The sequence below is a fragment of the Corvus hawaiiensis genome, chromosome 5, assembly GCF_020740725.1.
Source record: "Corvus hawaiiensis isolate bCorHaw1 chromosome 5, bCorHaw1.pri.cur, whole genome shotgun sequence".
Classification (NCBI taxonomy): domain Eukaryota; kingdom Metazoa; phylum Chordata; class Aves; order Passeriformes; family Corvidae; genus Corvus; species Corvus hawaiiensis.
Window position 1 is genome coordinate 7334522 of NC_063217.1, and position 16416 is coordinate 7350937.

The 16416-nt window shown below is 39.0% G+C and overlaps 1 protein-coding gene across 4 annotated transcripts in view; it reads left to right on the forward strand.

The window, feature by feature from the left end:
* The window catches only part of MAEA (macrophage erythroblast attacher, E3 ubiquitin ligase), a 49789-nt gene that overhangs the window by 11308 nt on the left and 22065 nt on the right, over positions 1 to 16416 (forward strand). For all 4 annotated transcript variants that reach the window (XM_048304296.1, XM_048304297.1, XM_048304295.1 and 1 more), the window contains 2 exons: positions 6600 to 6782; positions 10308 to 10511. In XM_048304296.1, the coding sequence (XP_048160253.1) occupies positions 6600 to 6782; positions 10308 to 10511 (387 nt within the window). The remainder of the gene's footprint in view (positions 1 to 6599; positions 6783 to 10307; positions 10512 to 16416) is intronic.

A 16416-nucleotide genomic window follows, 5' to 3' on the forward strand; every position in this document is an offset into this window, starting at 1 on the left:
CCAGATCCAGGGCCCTGGGTTTTGCCTTGATTACATTTCATAAAGTTCTTGGTGTGTTTCTCCAGCTTGTCGTTTTTTCTGAATGGCAGCTCCAACACGTCCATTTATCAAGGACTCCACCAGTTTGTCCTCTGTCAGCTTTCTGCTTGTGTGTTTTGTAGCGCAGATGGTTGAAAATGACATGTATGTTGGAGCTGATAACATTCCTGGGGAGTGGAGCAGTACTTGTAATTGGCCATCAGGAAGCTTTAGAACCACTGACCATTATTCTTGGAGCCTGACTATGCAGTCAGGCCCTCACCCATCTTGTATTCAGCCATTCAGTCCATGTCTCCCCTGTTTGGCTACAAGTGAGACAATATCAAAAACCTCACTAATATTGGCATGAAAGGCTGCCAGCATGCTCCTGCCATTCAGAGATAGTCAGTTCATCACTGAAAGCACACACTGTTGTCAAGCTTGCTTTGCTTATGACAAACCTGGACTGGTTATTCCTAGTCACCTTTATAAGCTTGGAATTGGTTTCCAAATGATTTTTTTTTTTTTTCTGTAACTTTCACAAGAACTGAGATGAGGCAGACTAGCCTGTAGTTTTTGTGATCTTCCAGGTTTTCTTTTTGGAGTAGAGGTACCAAACTTGCCCTTTTCAGTCACAGACAACTTTTCTTGTTCACCATGACATTCCAGCAGTGGTAGCAGGTTTGCAGTGTCATCCAGGAGCTCTCTCCTCCCTTCTGCTCCTATGCACCTGTGTGTCTTCAGCTTGCTTTGGACTTCTTACATGAGTGAATAGTACCTTTCTCCCCAGACTCATACATCATCAGGAAGACTTAGGAGAAGACCTTACCAGTAAAGACAGAGAAGGCAGAAGTGAGGCTTTGTTGTCCTTTGTAGCTAGGTCACAAACTCAATTCTATAGATGCTTTTCATCTTCCTTAAGCTGCTTGTGTCTATAAGGCCCTGGTAATAACAATTACTTATTTGAAGTCTAGTTGAATGAAGTGGATGTATATGTTGGCTGTGATGGTAATGAGTGCTGGATTTCTAGCTGTGACTCAAAAGGCTTTTGTGGCTGGACACCTACAACATCTCTGCAAAGAAGAACTCACCACAGTTCATGTTTGTTTTGTTATGTTGTACTCTATCCCAAGCAGAGAGCCCTTCAGCAGTGTGTGTATTCAATTCATTTGGAAACCCCAGGTGCTCAGTGAGTGACTGTGTCTGTTGTAGAAGCTGCAAGTGTCCAACAGGCTAAAACTTCTCCACATTCTTGAAATGCCATTAAGCTGCTTAATAGAATTCAAGGTGCTAAAATGAGCATAAGTCCAGTCTGGATGTCTGACTTCCAGCAACATAAATGCCATTGAGGTAGCAAAGCTTTTTAAACTTTGATCACTATAGTTAATGAACTTCTATGAGGGGGAAATGGTCTGCATTCTTCTCTCCTTTTTGATATTGTTAAAGGCTATAGATAGTATGTTCTCATCACATGTTTTCTAAAGGCATTTTTCTGTGAGTCTGTAGAGATAAGCAAGAGCTGAGTTGGGAGTGTGTTCAGCAGCTGTTTTCTATATATTCATTTTATGGCTAGAGTAGGAAGTGTGCGCATCTAGATACATTAAGAAAACCTTAAGAAGAAAAATTAATCTCAGTAAAATCTTGATAATGCGTGTAAAAGTAATATGCATTGTAGAATGCTGTGTAAAAGGTTGGCAGGTGTATAATCGTAGAATAGTTTACTTTGAAGGGAACTTGGAGGTAATTCAATTCCAACCTCCTTGTCATGCTCACTAGACCAGGTTGCTGAAAGGCCCACCCAACCTGGCCTCAAACACTTCCAGGGATGGGTCATCCGTAGCTTCTCCGGATAACCTGTGTCAGGGCCTTACCACCTTCACAGTAGAGGATTTCTTCCTCATATCTAATCTAACCCTGCCTCTGCCATTTTGAAGCCATTCCCCCTTGTCTTGTCACTCGCATACCCTTGTCAAAAGTGCCCTCTCCAGCTCTCTTACAGTCCCTTTAGGTACTGGAAAGTGCCATAAGGTCTTCTTGGAGCTTTCTGTTCTCCAGGCAGGACACCCCCATCTGGCTCAGCCTGTCTCCACAGCAGAGGGGCTCTAGCCTTCTGATCACCTTTGTGGCCTCTTCTGGACTTGCTCCAGCAGGTCCAGATCCTTCTTATATTTGGGGGCCCCAGAGCTGGGTGCAGCATTGCAGGTGGGGCTTCACAAGAACAGATTAGAGGGGCAGGACTGCTTCCCTTGACCAGCTGCTCACACTTATTTTGATGCAGCCCTGTATGCAGTTGGCTTCATATTATTTATATTTCTTCAAATATTTATTTGCAGGCTGATAATTAACACTTGAGAAGTGTATACAGTTTGCAAAACATCAGGTTACAATATATGCAAACATTTAATACTTGCTGGGTTTATTTCTACTTTTAATATATTTTGAAAAGACTCAAGAAAACAGAATCACTTAGTGAGTGAATAGCTTATTGAAAAATTTATTTTGATGAAAATGTATTTAGTGTTAAATTCACTATATTCAAGGGTATCTCAAGTTACATTTGATATGGCTTATGGAAAGAAAGATTGCCTACAGTTGCCCAACTTGAACAGTTTTAGCCACTTCATGATTTGAGAACTCTGCCTTGCTTTGGTATCTTATTTGCATTCATGGGCAGGAAGAGGACTTTGTTTGGGCTGAAGGCCAGGTAGTAAACATCACAGTTGAGTTCCTAAGCGTACACTTAAAAACTCCCTCTGACATCCTTAGCTCTGCAGTTTTCTACTCCCTGCACTCAACTGAACAACCAGTGTATATCTCTCATGGCAGTCCTTCCTCCTCTTCACCAGTTCAAGCTTGTAGAGCCAGAACAATCCTCTTCTAAGCCTTGTCACCACAGCTAGAGGTTGTTGGAGCATGTTCTGGGACAGCACACCACTTTTTTGGCTTTCTAAAACCAGAGTGAAGTAACTCCTGAAATGAAAAAAAATTTGGATCAGGGTTATCAGTTGCCTCTGCCTCTTTGTTAGCGTTTAGCACCTGGAAACAGTCATGTTGTAGTTGCAGAAGCCTCCAGGCAAGCCAACTTTCCTTCACATCACAGCAAAATTTTGATCTTGGAAAAACTTGTGTTACTGTAATTTTACCCCTTGTGTAGGTTGTCCTAACTTCAGTCAAATTCCTTTTCACTAGATTTAAGTTTGACCTGGTTGAGTACGTGCTTAGGTTGAATAATGTGTCCGCAGTTGTGGAAGCTGATGAACAAAAGGAGCAGAATCTACTTAGTGCCACTGGATTTAAATGTGCTGCCCACTAATATTTTACAACCCTCCTTTGTATCCTCTTGTATGTTCACGGTATGAGCCAACTGGGTGTGGTTTTTCAAGCTCTAACGAGTAGGACAAGTTGGTATTGTGCTTGTACAGAACACGTTCTGGTCAGTACTTGCTGCTTTATTTCAATTTTTTTAGTAGCTGATTTATTCTTTTTTCCTTAAGGTAATGCTTCCCTAGGCTGAGTTCTGTAGGTCACTCTTGTCTCTGAATAATAACCGTGTAATCCAGGTATGGTCACAGAATGGCACTGGCAGGAAAGATTCAAAGTCTCCAATAAATTTATGGCAATTAATGATATGTAAATCTTGCATCTATCTCTTAGTTGGAAAAGTTTGGTGTTCACCATGTTCTAACAATGGTACCTGAAAATCAAAGTGAACTATAAGTTAAAAATTTTTAGAATTGTATTGTCCAGAATACTTTCTTACATGTTCTCCTTCCATTAACTTTCATTATTGGTGGAAAAAAATGATCCTGTTGGTACAATGCCTGTAACTTTTGAAGGGTTTTGCAGTAAAGCAAGCCAATGCTGGGGAGCTGGGTCTTTTGGCACTTTGGAGCTGTAGGAGTAACAAAAGAACCAATGGATCGGGATGCAAGTTCAACATAAAATGCTGCTTTTTTTAAGGAATATAGCAGTTGCAGTTCTACATTTTGGCATTCACAGACTCTGTTCCCATAAAGTAAGTGTAAAAGCTGTACCTAGATACAATTTACAAAAATTCTTATGAAAACTGCTGGCTCTATAATAAGAAACAAGTGCCAGTGCAAATTATGGAAATCTCTGGTAAAGAGTATTTACTGTCAGCTTCAGTTACGCAAATAATTTCATTGTACCTTTAATTTCCCTTGTTATGGCACATTAAATTATGTTTCTCAATATGTTTACTTTTATTTACTTTCAGAGTATATAGTGGAAACATTTCAACTCGCAGCCTCTTCTGCACATGGTATTCAGATTGCATTTATGGTAGGGGGAAGAAAAGGATAAGAGAAGATTCAAAAACCAATTGTGCCTAGACACGTTTTAAATGATATGTAGTGATACCAGCTGAAATTGAAAGTTCAATTGTTCTAAATGTCATATGAACACAAACTGTGCCAGATGTCTGCATGCTGAAGAGACAGAGCACAGGAAATGGGAGCTGTTACTGCTCTTGAGTGCAGATAAGGAACTAGGGGAAAGGGAGATTAAACGCAGACTTTTTTCAAACTGACTAGATTTGTGTCCAGCTGACTGCTCAAAATTTAACAAAAGCACTTTCTGTAGTAAAAAAGATACCTCAAATTAATAGTAGCTTATGAAAGTCTTTTGATGCAGATTCTCAGTGTGGCATGGAAAGCTGATTAGCAAAATACTTGCAGAAATATTTTTTGGTGGACAGTAAGAAAAATGCAGTGGGGGGAAAAAGAAGGGAAGAAGTTGTCTAAATGCTGTCTGGCATCAGGTCTTAGAGTTGGAAATAAGTTTCCATGTTCAAAAACATGAGATGTCAAAATAATGGTCCCCTGGAACGTCCATTTTATCTGTGGGTTTCTAAAATATTTAATATTTTTTGTGGAAATGGAAAAGAGAAATGAGGGTTGGAGATGGAAGATTGTTACATAGGCAACTATGTAGGTGTTGAAGCCTATTATTTGTCATGGCTTATGTGGTTTGAATTTTGGGTGGGTGTAGTGCTGGGATTTTAGGGCAAAATGTATAAGGAAAACAACTGTTTTGGCTTGATGCTTCCTGTGGTAGAGTCTTGTCCTGTCATTTGTTTAGGTCATAGTTTCAGATACCAAAAACCATTAAATAGATCATTTCAAACTTGAGGATCCCTTTCATGTCTTATCAGGATTATCCTTGTGTTTTATTACTACTACAAATAAGCACAACCTATTGTAGGTAATGCAAAGTCTTGGAAAGCAAATGCTTTGGCTCATCTTCCTTGCTTTGAACCAAAGTGTTCTCTAATGGGGAATTGCAGTGGTTACGTAGTAACCTCTTTGCTAATGGCGCCCAGAAGGAGCGTGGCCCTTGGGGATACTTTCTTGCATGCAGGTGATTAGAATGAGGAAAACTGAGACCTTGATATAATTGATTTGAAGTTACATGCTTGAAAGATTTATAATCAAACATATATGTGATATGTACCAAACAGAACACTGATTTGTGTTTCCTGTTTTACCTTTAGCATGGATAATCTGATTGCTAGCTAAATTATGCCTTTGATTAATGGAAAAGCAATCAAGATTATCATAACTACCTGAAAGAACTTCTCCTGGACTTTTTAAAGATTAAAGATATGGATGTATTAAGTGTGTAACACTAGAGTGTTTTTAAAAATTCCTGTTTCCTTTAAGTAATAGAACTTCCTGTTTAAACTGCTTATGCTGCCTCTGTAGTGGAAGCATCTTAACACTTCCTGTAAGCTTTCCCCAAATCATTCACCAGGCTGTAGACTGCTCCCGTATACGTGTCACTAAATGGCCATCAGTAGCAGCTTTGATACAACTGTTCCATAGAGGTGTGGGACACGTAGGACAGGAGACCTCCAAGACTGATAAATCTCTTAAGTCAGGAATGGTGCGTTAGAGGAAATTAGTCAGTTTACTAATACATTGTAGGCTTTTATCACTAAAGGAAAATTTACATGGGATTTCTCTTGACATTCCTTATAGTCCTTGGGGAAGTAATATTAAAAAGTAGTCTTTTGTGGGTAAAAGTATGTAGGAGACTTGTTGGATTTCCTGAATAACTTTTGGTGTACTATGTATAAATTTTTGAGTAGCCAGTATGCATTATACATGCTTTCTCACAAAGGTAACTTTCTCTGTTTTAATGAATTCTTGAAGGGAAGTAATGTAAACTTAGAAAGTCATGTTCTGAAGGATGATCTCTTAGTTGTTTAATTTGTAGCTTTCCTTTTGTAGGAACACATTTGCCTTTGCTTTCTGTTGTCTCTGGACTATTTCCATCAGTGCTTGCTACAGCCAAAGCAGGATAGGTGAAACTGGTATCAGATAAGAAACTGCAGCATTTTTCCTGTTGTTTTTTCATAATCTTTGAAGTGTGAGCTCCTTGCTGAGAGAACTTAAATAAGGGCTTTGGTATGGGAACTCAAGTTCAATCAATGACCTCTAGTCCCCTGGAACCAAGGTGTTCTTTGGGCTTCATCAGATGAAATCATCAGTCTCTCTAAGCTTTAGAGGATGTGAATTTTTAGTTATAGAAATTCTAATGACTTGGTATTTTTCCTTCAGGTGCCATATGAAACACTGAACAAACGATTTCGAGCTGCACAGAAGAACATTGATCGTGAGACCAGCCACGTTACCATGGTGGTGGCGGAGCTGGAGAAGACGTTGAGCAGTTGTCCTGCTGTGGATTCCGTTGTCAGTCTCCTGGATGGAGTCGTTGAAAAACTCAGCGTTCTGAAACGCAAGGTGAGTGCTGTTCTACCTTCCTTACAATGCTGTTTCCTTGGATTTTCTTTTCCAGATAACAGGCATTACTGGCCTTGGAATGCCCAGTGAAACCTTGCTTCACTGTGCTTAAGAAACTTAATTTGGTGGTGTTTGTCTAAGTATAACAAACTTCTGTTGAGAGGTAAAATTAATATACGCTTATAGTCCTGAAAAGGACTTTCTGTACTAACAGAAAAGAAATAGTAGCAAAATTAATTGATTTGTATCAATTTCTGCTTGTCTGATGGAAAGGTTTGTGCAATTGCATTAATTGATCACTGGAATAGCAAAACAGGTAGAAGATCGAGATGAAAAATGTGAAACCCCCAGTGCAGGAATAGTTGTATGCAGAAGAATGTGCAAGTTGTCCTGGATTGTTACGTGAAAAATTTTTATAAACACTCAACTTGCAATTTGAAAGATTCCTAGGGAATATTAGGAGCCTTTTAAACAAAAATTGGCAGGATAACCTGCTTCTAGCTGTTAAGCTTGAACAAAATACAACCAGCCTTTCATGCCTTTACCACATCTTTCTTAGAAAAAGATGTCTATGTTCTCAGAAAAAGACGTATAAGCCATTCTTAAAGATGTCTATGTTCTCAAAAAAAGAAGTATAAGCCATCCTTATTTTGGATGGGAATATTACTCATCCCTAGAGTCATCAGAATACTTACTTGAAACAAGTCTTGCAGAAAAATGAAAATAGCTCTGTCGCCTGACTTGAGAGCAGTGCTTCTCCAAAAATAAATAGATTAAACATAGTAGCAGAGTCATTTCATTAAAAGTTAAATGAAATAACAGATATAAATCAACAACAGATATAAATCTTGAGACAGTATTAAGTGAAGCGTCAAAATACCTTGGAGGTTTGCAACATGAAAATAATGCTGTCATGTGTGTTGATTTGGGGTTTTATGCTTGAACAACTTAGCTAGGTGTTGAAAAGCTGTTCTGCAAAAGACTTCATAAATTAATTGCTCTTTTCATCCTCGGATTGTGAGACTTAAAGACGTCTTAAAGGATATGTTTTCTTCACTTCTCCGTTACTTACAGAAAAATAGGAGCTATTTCTGAAAGAGGTGTTGGATGTTGCTTGTAGGTCTATAGTAATGATGTGGAGGAGTAAAAGTTATTTACTTGTTAAATCTTTGCTGACTGTGGGGGTGTATCTGAAGGCATTGCTGAATGTTTTGGGTGCAAAGCTCCATTTTAGTTTAATTGTTCATTTGTTTCTGACTGCCTGAAAGACTGTGGGGAGTCTTATAGCTGCTCAGAAAGAACAAAAGGCAAAGAAAATTTGTTTAACAGTAAAAGTCCTCTGAAATACAAAGGTCTTGTTTCTGCTCCAAACCCTCAACTCCCAACTGTCTTCTCTATAATCTCTGCCCTGAGCAAAATGATTGTTTTCTTTAGAGCCTTTGGACCCATGTGGGATCTCTGTTTCCTCCTGTGTTTAGACAAGGATCTCATGAACTGCTGAGATGGCCATAATAGAATTAGATGGTTCCTTTATTTAACACCTTACTCACTCTTAAAAGAGAGCTTTTAAACACAGCAGGTTTCTTGGGTTCTGAAAATGATCCTGGGGAAACTCAGGCCTTTGTGTTTTCCCTTTTGTATCCTGTTTAATATGCTTGTTCCCCCAAGTTCTATTAATGTCCAGCAGGGCAAGTCCAGATAGACTTGCTTCAGAGGGTTTTGAAAAGGATCTGTAGCCTTTCTGAATGTGCTAGAAGGATCAAAAAAACCAGCAAGAGCTGTGTAAGTCCAGATACAAAGCCATGTAAGAAGAGCCCTTTGGAATGAGAAAGGGTCTAACCCTGCCTGGCTGCCTTGAGTTCTTAGTTATATTCAGAATATTTCTCAAGGTTGCCTTCACATGTGACAATACTGCAGAGATCTAAAAAGTGAAAGTGTGTTTTGAGTTAGTGTTTGCTTGCAGACTAGGAAGAGACCCAGTTTATAACTCAAACAAAATACTTGTCTACAAACTGTATGTTGCAAAATAAAGCTAAAGTCAGCAGGAGCAGTAACTCAGACTTCAGTAATAAAAATAACTCATGCTACAGATGTTTACATGAATTTTAGTAAGAGACTCTTGTATAGTGACTAGTGTTTTAGATACTTGAATTTGGTATCAAGGGCCAGATCAGAGTCAGGCTTAATTGGGGGGGGAGAAAAAGCAGCTTGTTGAGCTTTCCTTGCAAGTTTTCCCTTATTTCACTTTGCTTTTCAAATACTGATCCTTCCAGAAGTCTGCCTATGGGCAGGCATGGAAAATACAATTAAAACCAATCTGTGCTTCCAGAGCTGGAGCTCTACTGCGTATGATACTATAGCTTGAGTTCTGGGAAGGTCGCTGTGTCAGCATGGAGTGCAGAGTGGGCTGCCAAAAGCCTGCCAGGTTCTTTGGGCTGAGCTGGCAGACTTGCCTGTGCCTTCCAGCTGCCAGAGCTGTGCAGTCATTCAAACACAAGCCAGCAAGTTTAAAGTCATCACAAGGCAGCCTAACTTCCAATTGCATCACTGGTGATATATTGCAGATGGGGAAGGTACTAATCATCCTCTACTGGTTTGCCTTTACTTTAGCAGGCACATAAAGGTACTGCCAGCTTTCTGGAATTCTGTAGCCTGGCATGGCCCAGAGTTGTCATGTGCTGTATACTGAGTTAGCCAGCTTGGAATGTTGACTTTAAGGTTAAAGGAAAGCAACTATGAGCTGAGCGTTTTGGTTTTAATTTAAAAAAAAATATTGTGGCGATATCTTAGGGGGTGATGTGTGTTTTATGCTGGATATGCCAATATGTTGGTTTAAAATCATCAGTCTACTTCCTCTGGACAAATGTGCTTTCCTAAGTAAGGCTTCTGAGCAAGGGATGCATGTTTCCACAGTGGCAGAGTTAAATAAAATAGTACCAATTTAACAAAGCTGATGATTTTTGGAAAACTGCTTTTAGATCCTTGAGTTGCAGGTGCCAAGAGGCCAAGTGTTTGTATAATTTCCATTATTGCATGACTGATTAAAATGGCTCCAGTGTATTAGAAGTAATGTGGGTTGACTCGGCATCACTCCTCAGTAGAACTAATCCAGCAGGACAGCTGCTGGAGGAAGAAGCCATGCATAGGTTAGAGGTGGAAATTTTGCTTTTCTGCTGTTTGGATCAGATGACTGCAAACCCTCACAAAGCTCTTTGCAGGCTATTACAGCAGTTGCTGCCACAGTTGATACATTCCTGGTTTCGGATGAACTGCAAGTTAAGCAGAAAAATGTATATATTCATAATGTCAAATATATCAAAACTTACTTCTGTGCAAGAATATCTCAGAACAGGACCAGCCACACTGAAACTTATGCACTGCTGTAGGAAGTGTGTTTCTAAATGAAAGAAACACTACTGGGAGTAAATGTATAACATGTATAGAATGCTTACAAACAATTACTGTATTTTGCTTTAAAAGGAGATGGAAAATGTATAGCTCTTACTGTTAGTTTTCACTTTTTAGGCTGTTGAGTCAATCCAGGCTGAAGATGAAAGTGCAAAGCTCTGCAAACGCAGGATTGAACATCTGAAGGAGCACAGTAGTGACCAGCCAGCTGCTGCCAACATGTGGAAGAAGAAACGCATGGATCGTATGATGGTGGAACATCTCCTACGTTGTGGCTACTACAACACAGCTGTAAAACTAGCCAGACAAAGTGGTATTGAGGTGGGTGGCAATGTGGACTAACTTGCTAACAAAATGGTAGTAAAGAGGAAGTTGGAAAATAAGAACGAGCTGCTTATAGCCTTGTAGCAGTTATTTTTATGTATTGGTGTGCCTTCATTGCTAGTGTTTATCTGTTAATCTTTTAAGGCTTGAGTTTGTTCTCCCTACTTGCCATAAATTTTGTTTTAATGTATTAAATGAGTCAAAATTGAGGGCACAATTTTTTGTCACAAATTAAATGCTTTTAGATAAACACCTTTCTCTATTAAAACTCAGATTAATTCTCAAATGTCATAAAAATTTCTTGTTAGAGGCCTTTAGGCTGCTGATTAAGCATGTGGTGGAGCTTCCCATCTGTCTAGCCCCACTCAGCTGATATGTGTAGGTGACCAGACTAAGCAAAACAGCATTTGCTGGTTGCAGGAACAACTGTTCTATTGTATCATCATACTGTTTAATGCATTGAGAGGAAGGCTGTCTTTTACTTGGGAAAAGAAATTTTGATACAACTTGGGTTTTTTAGTAGCCAGTATGTCTTGCATGATCCCAAGAATGCAAGAATTCCAAGAATTGCATGTTTCTCCATTTTGTGATTGTTGCTTTCCTTTTCACTGGTTAGCTAGTTGGTTTTGCTCGGGCTCAGAGTGGGTTATGAAGTGTTTGGAGTTTGTGTACTTTGGTGTAGCTTTTTTATGCAGACCAATGAATCCTCACTGTGGTCCTCTGGCAGCCACGAGGATGTTAAAACTGATTTTTTAAGAATTTGCTGTTTGTCTAGAGAAATCATGTTTTGCAGATTTTAGGTAGCCTTTGGTATTTGATCCTGAGTGATCCTTGAATCATAAGTTCTTTTGATATTCCTGATTCCAGAAAGTATGCACCTCTTCTAGTTAAAGTCTTACTCTTACAAAGATGCTGAAAGTTGAGTTCTGTTACATGACTTACGTACTTTGCCTTTTTTGGGTGGAATAGTTGAATACATCTGTCATTTTGTTGGAGGAAAATATATTTTTGTTACTGATGTCAAATTAGAGCATATGTACTTGTTCTTTGTCTTGTAACAGGGACCTATCTGTCATGTGTCTCTTATTTCTTGGCTGCTTTGCTGGTTCAGCCAACAGCAATTTCAGTAAATGCCAAATAGGAAATAGTATGTAGAGGCTGAATAGAAGTGAGAGGGGAAGTAGGTTGCAAAGTGTTAATAGGAAATAGTCCTGAAAAAAATCAACTGAAGAGTCTGTTGTGCCTCACTTGAGATACAGCCCGTGCATGTGAGTCAAAAATACCCAAGGTAATTATGCTGGGAATAACTGCAGCTTGACTGGTCAGCAGCTCTCCCACTTCTGGTAGATGTTTCCCTCTGTTTTGAGCAGGAGCTCATCTCTGCTGAATCATCATGTTACTGTACCTACTAGGTCTGCTGAAAAAGCACTATGGAAATATTTTCACTTTCATAGCAAGTTCTATTATGCCTGATGAAGTAATGCTCAGCTTTGGGTTTAGACATGAGCATGGAAGTCTGTCATGATATACTGCAAGACCCTGTGGTAAAAGCATCATACTCATGAAGGCTTAAAGCTTTTCATTCTGTTTGTTGAATAGAAAATTTTGTGTTAAAAAGGACGTTTTGCATTAGATTATTTACCTTCTGCCTGCAAGCCTAACTCTTTTTATTTGCATAACGTCAAAGTAACTCGAGTAACACAGAATGTAGTCACACGTTGAATGCACTGAGGCCATTTTTCTTCTAGTTTGCTGAAATTATGCATTTTAGTCAGGATTACAGTTTGTTTTGGCTTAATGAAGATAAGGCTTCCCTCAGTTTCTCTGCTTTGCACGTGGTCTTTCTTACTGTATGGTGATCCTCTTTGTGAACAGCTTTTACAACATATGATACTGGGACTTGGTTGTTACACAGAATTTGTGGTTTTGCTGGATTAATAAGACAGCATCTGTTTCTTTTTGTTCCTTTCTTGCTGAAGGATGTGAGCATTGAAATGTTCTCTAATGCTTACTAATGTAACTTTGCTGTAGAGATTACAAAATACCATGGTATTCGCTCATCCAAAATAATCTTTGTTTACTGTGGTCTCACCTGGAATTTTGATTAATATCCCCACCACCAGTCTTGTCTTGATTTTGTACTACTGGGTAGACATTATACCCTAAGTGAGAACCTGAGAAAAGATAGTGTTATTGTTCAGCTTGTCTGGCAGCCAGAGGTGAGGTAAGGTTAAGCATGGCCCAGCAATGCACTCTCATGGCAAAGACAACTCAGCAGCACTCTGGGTTGCACTGGGATAAGCAGCAGCAGCAGAAGGGGGGTGATCCAGCCCCTCTATGCAACCCTGGTTAGACCCATCTGGAGTGCTGTATCCAATTCTAGGCTCCCCAGCAGACACCAGGACTTGGGGAGTCTCCCTGTACTTGGAGATGCTCGAAACCAGAACGGAATGGGAAAGATCCTAAGTAACCTGTTAAAGGTGACCTTGCTTTGAGCAGGGAGACTACACAGGTTTCAGAGGTCCCAACCTCATCCATTCTGTGATTCTGTTCCTCAGATTGCGGGGCAAATGGCTGAGGTGCCCTTTGCTGCTCTTTGGAAAGGCTGAAGGAAGCACCTCTTTCCAGTTCAGTTGTAGCTTGGGAATCCCAGGTTAAACACTTTCCAGTAGCTGTTAGACCAGTCTTGGGAGCAAGTCTCAGCCTGCTTGTTCTAAGTTTCTTGTGGGGCTCCTGAATGTGAAGAGACCTGCAGAGCTGCCAAGGTGCTGCATGGGTGAAGCAGGTCAGAAAGGATTCTGCTTCGGTGACCGAAGGAAAACCATTAAATCATCCCTGTATTTGAGCAAACTGCTGTGCACTATTGGCAAAGATTGTGTGCCACACAATTTAATAGTTTTTGATGGGCTGTGACGAATTTTAGGCTATTTTCTAAATTAATTACCTTCATAAGAATGATAGGCTGTTAAATCTTGTAATAGAAAATAAGTACTTAAAAACCATGGTTATAAACTAGGAAGCAAACAGAATGGAAAGAAATGCTGGATGTGAAAAATTATAGAGAAGTTTTAAAAATCAGAGCTATGAACTAGCTCAAGTAAGGAATAACTTTGGGCATAGGGTGTTTATACAGCATAAAGTTACAGCAATATAAAAAATAAATTCCAAACATTAAGTATGTGCTATATGTCTTTAAAGAAAAGTAATGCTGCTTGGGAAAGTAAACCAAAATGTGAGTAATATTAAAATAAGAGCTGACAGTCAAAGACAGAAATGTCATGTTTGTGCCAAAGTAAATATGGGGCAGAGGGGATCCTATTGTGGACTTTTTTCTTGACGTTGTCTGGCTCCCTAATGATGTGAAAAACAGTTTGTGTTAAAGACACAAACTAGATGTTAAGGGGTTCTTATTGCATATGAATAAAACTCATCAGTACGGGCTTATTAGACTACATAGACTCAAAATAAGGTCATTATTACAACCTTGTAATGTCACACCAATATAAAACACCTATTTTCATCTGCAGATTCATATTTTCAGCTAGCTGGCAAGGTTGTCTGTTAACCTCAACTTTGTTATTTCATGTTCTGCTACACTGCTATCTCATTTCTGTGCCATTAATTGACATGCAAATCTAGTTTAGGAAGTGTGGTGTTCCAGTAGGAAGTTGGTTTCTGTTTGTAGATAAATTTTATAATTAGGCTATGTATGTGGTGCTTAGTCTACTGTTTCTGGAGGTGGTGGGGTTTAAAATTTTATTTGTTTTACCAGCTCTTTCCTTAATAGGCTAGGAAGAAAAAATAAACATGTAAAGTGTCCTTACATTCTTTGCTTAATTATGTATAGCTGTAGTGATTTTTGCCTGTAGGACTGAAAACAAACCTAGATTCTGAAGCTACCAGTCTCCCTTATCATACGCTGTAAATCCTCTTTCCGTCTTTGCTTAGCTTATTTTAGTAAAAGAATGTATCTCCTTGCCTTAATGCTCATGCTGTACAAAAGCTGTACAAGTGGCAGTGTTTTTTCTGTGAAGAATAGCATAAATTCAAACCAGTGTTTAGTGTGTTGGGGCAGGGAGCAAATGATTTAAAAATCTATAATTCACTGAGGAACAGAAGAGCTACTACATCCCTGGGCAGGGTAGGCAGTGACACTGTAATGCAGGTGAATGCTTGAGTTGAAAAAATTCTTAAATAGCTTAAAACTGGTTAATTTTACCTTAAATCAGGGATTATGCATATCAATTAAAGTACTGCCAATTAATGTTCTTAGATCAGTAATTAAGTATGTGCATCATCCTTCAAAGATACTTAACTAGCCCTTTGCATTCATACCACAATGTACTTTCTGCTTTTGAGAATTGGGGGAGAGGAAACTGAGTAGTGCATTGACTTCTGAAGTTTTGTCTAGACATGTGACCATTGTCAACATTGGTCTGTATTAGAAGGGCTTCTTGACACTTCAAGCAGTATGGACAGTTGACACAGTCCCAAAAAGATAACAGTTTTCCTGAAGTGGGACTTCAGATCTCCAGTTACTATCAATGGTTTTTCTTCTTGAGCAGAACTTCTACATCTGTGGTAATGATTATTCACTGGAGAATATCAAAACAAGGAAAATACTGAAAAGCCATTCTAAAAATATTTAATTGTCTTTCAAAGTAGTAAATACATTTATTTTAAAAAAATTGTTTAAATAAGGAATAGTAGTCACTGGAAAAGCTGATTATCTTCCATTCTTCTCTCCCTCCAGTTTGGTCCAGTTAGTCTTTTCTACTGCATCATTGCAGCTTCAGTTCTTGCAAAACTGTTTTTGGAGGGATTAGCCTAACTAGAAAAGATACCTGCAACAGATTCAAGTGTGTTCCACTGTCTTAGTTTTGTTACAGAAAGCTGTGAAATCTTACTTGATGTCCTGTGGTATAAGAGAAACTTGAATTCTTAAAGTCAAGTTTCATGGCTTTCGACCTGATCTCTTCTTTTTTCCTATTCTATATCAGTGTTCCTTTTTTCAGCCCCGAAGTTAAATCTTTTCTTGCTTTATAAAAGTGTTCCTCAGCACTGTGATATGGACCCTTCAGCTGACACCTCAGTAGAATACTGCTGAAGGATTTCCATCTGCTACAGGGCAAAATCTTACTGAAGCTGCTATTTTTGATGTAATCCATTCCCTGAATAACTGTTTCTACTTGATGACTCTCTCAGAAAATGGGAGATGGAAAATAACCTGCACATTTGAGCATCACAAAAAGGAGCAGTATTACTTCTTAACTAAAAAAGTTAAAAGCTGAATAAACACTTCTTCTAACAATCATACAAATGTACCTTTAGAAATCCTCCTTGTTAAGATGCATAGTCCAAGAATGGCTTGTAGGCAAACACACACATGTATTAAAGTAATTAATCAAAACACATTTATATTCATAACAATTCGATTTTAAATAGGTAAATAATATTCAGCATAATACTTGAATGTATTATTTACTTCACTGTCATGCAGAACATAGCCAAGCTGACTTTCCAGATACAGGCTGAATGGTAAAAGGTGTCTTTTGCCAGGAGCTATTTGTGTCCCTCTCTGGTGACTCGCTGTTCCCACACTAGACATGTTACAGAAAAACTGTGTATGAAGGAGCTCCTAAACTAGCATGACTGATTTAAAGGGACGAGGATTTTAGCTTGTGCTGCTTGGAGTTTCCCTGCCGTACCAGTCTATAGAGAGCTACTCGGAAACTCCCTTAAATGTGTTTTGGCTGTACCTCGCGTAGGCATGGCAACTTTGAGTAGATTGGTATAATGAACGTCTGGGTGTGTTCATCTGAATTTCAAAGTGCTGCAGTTCCTGCACAGCCTTACATCTGCAGTTTGTCTCAAGCATCTTGAGGAATTAGAATTATGTAAA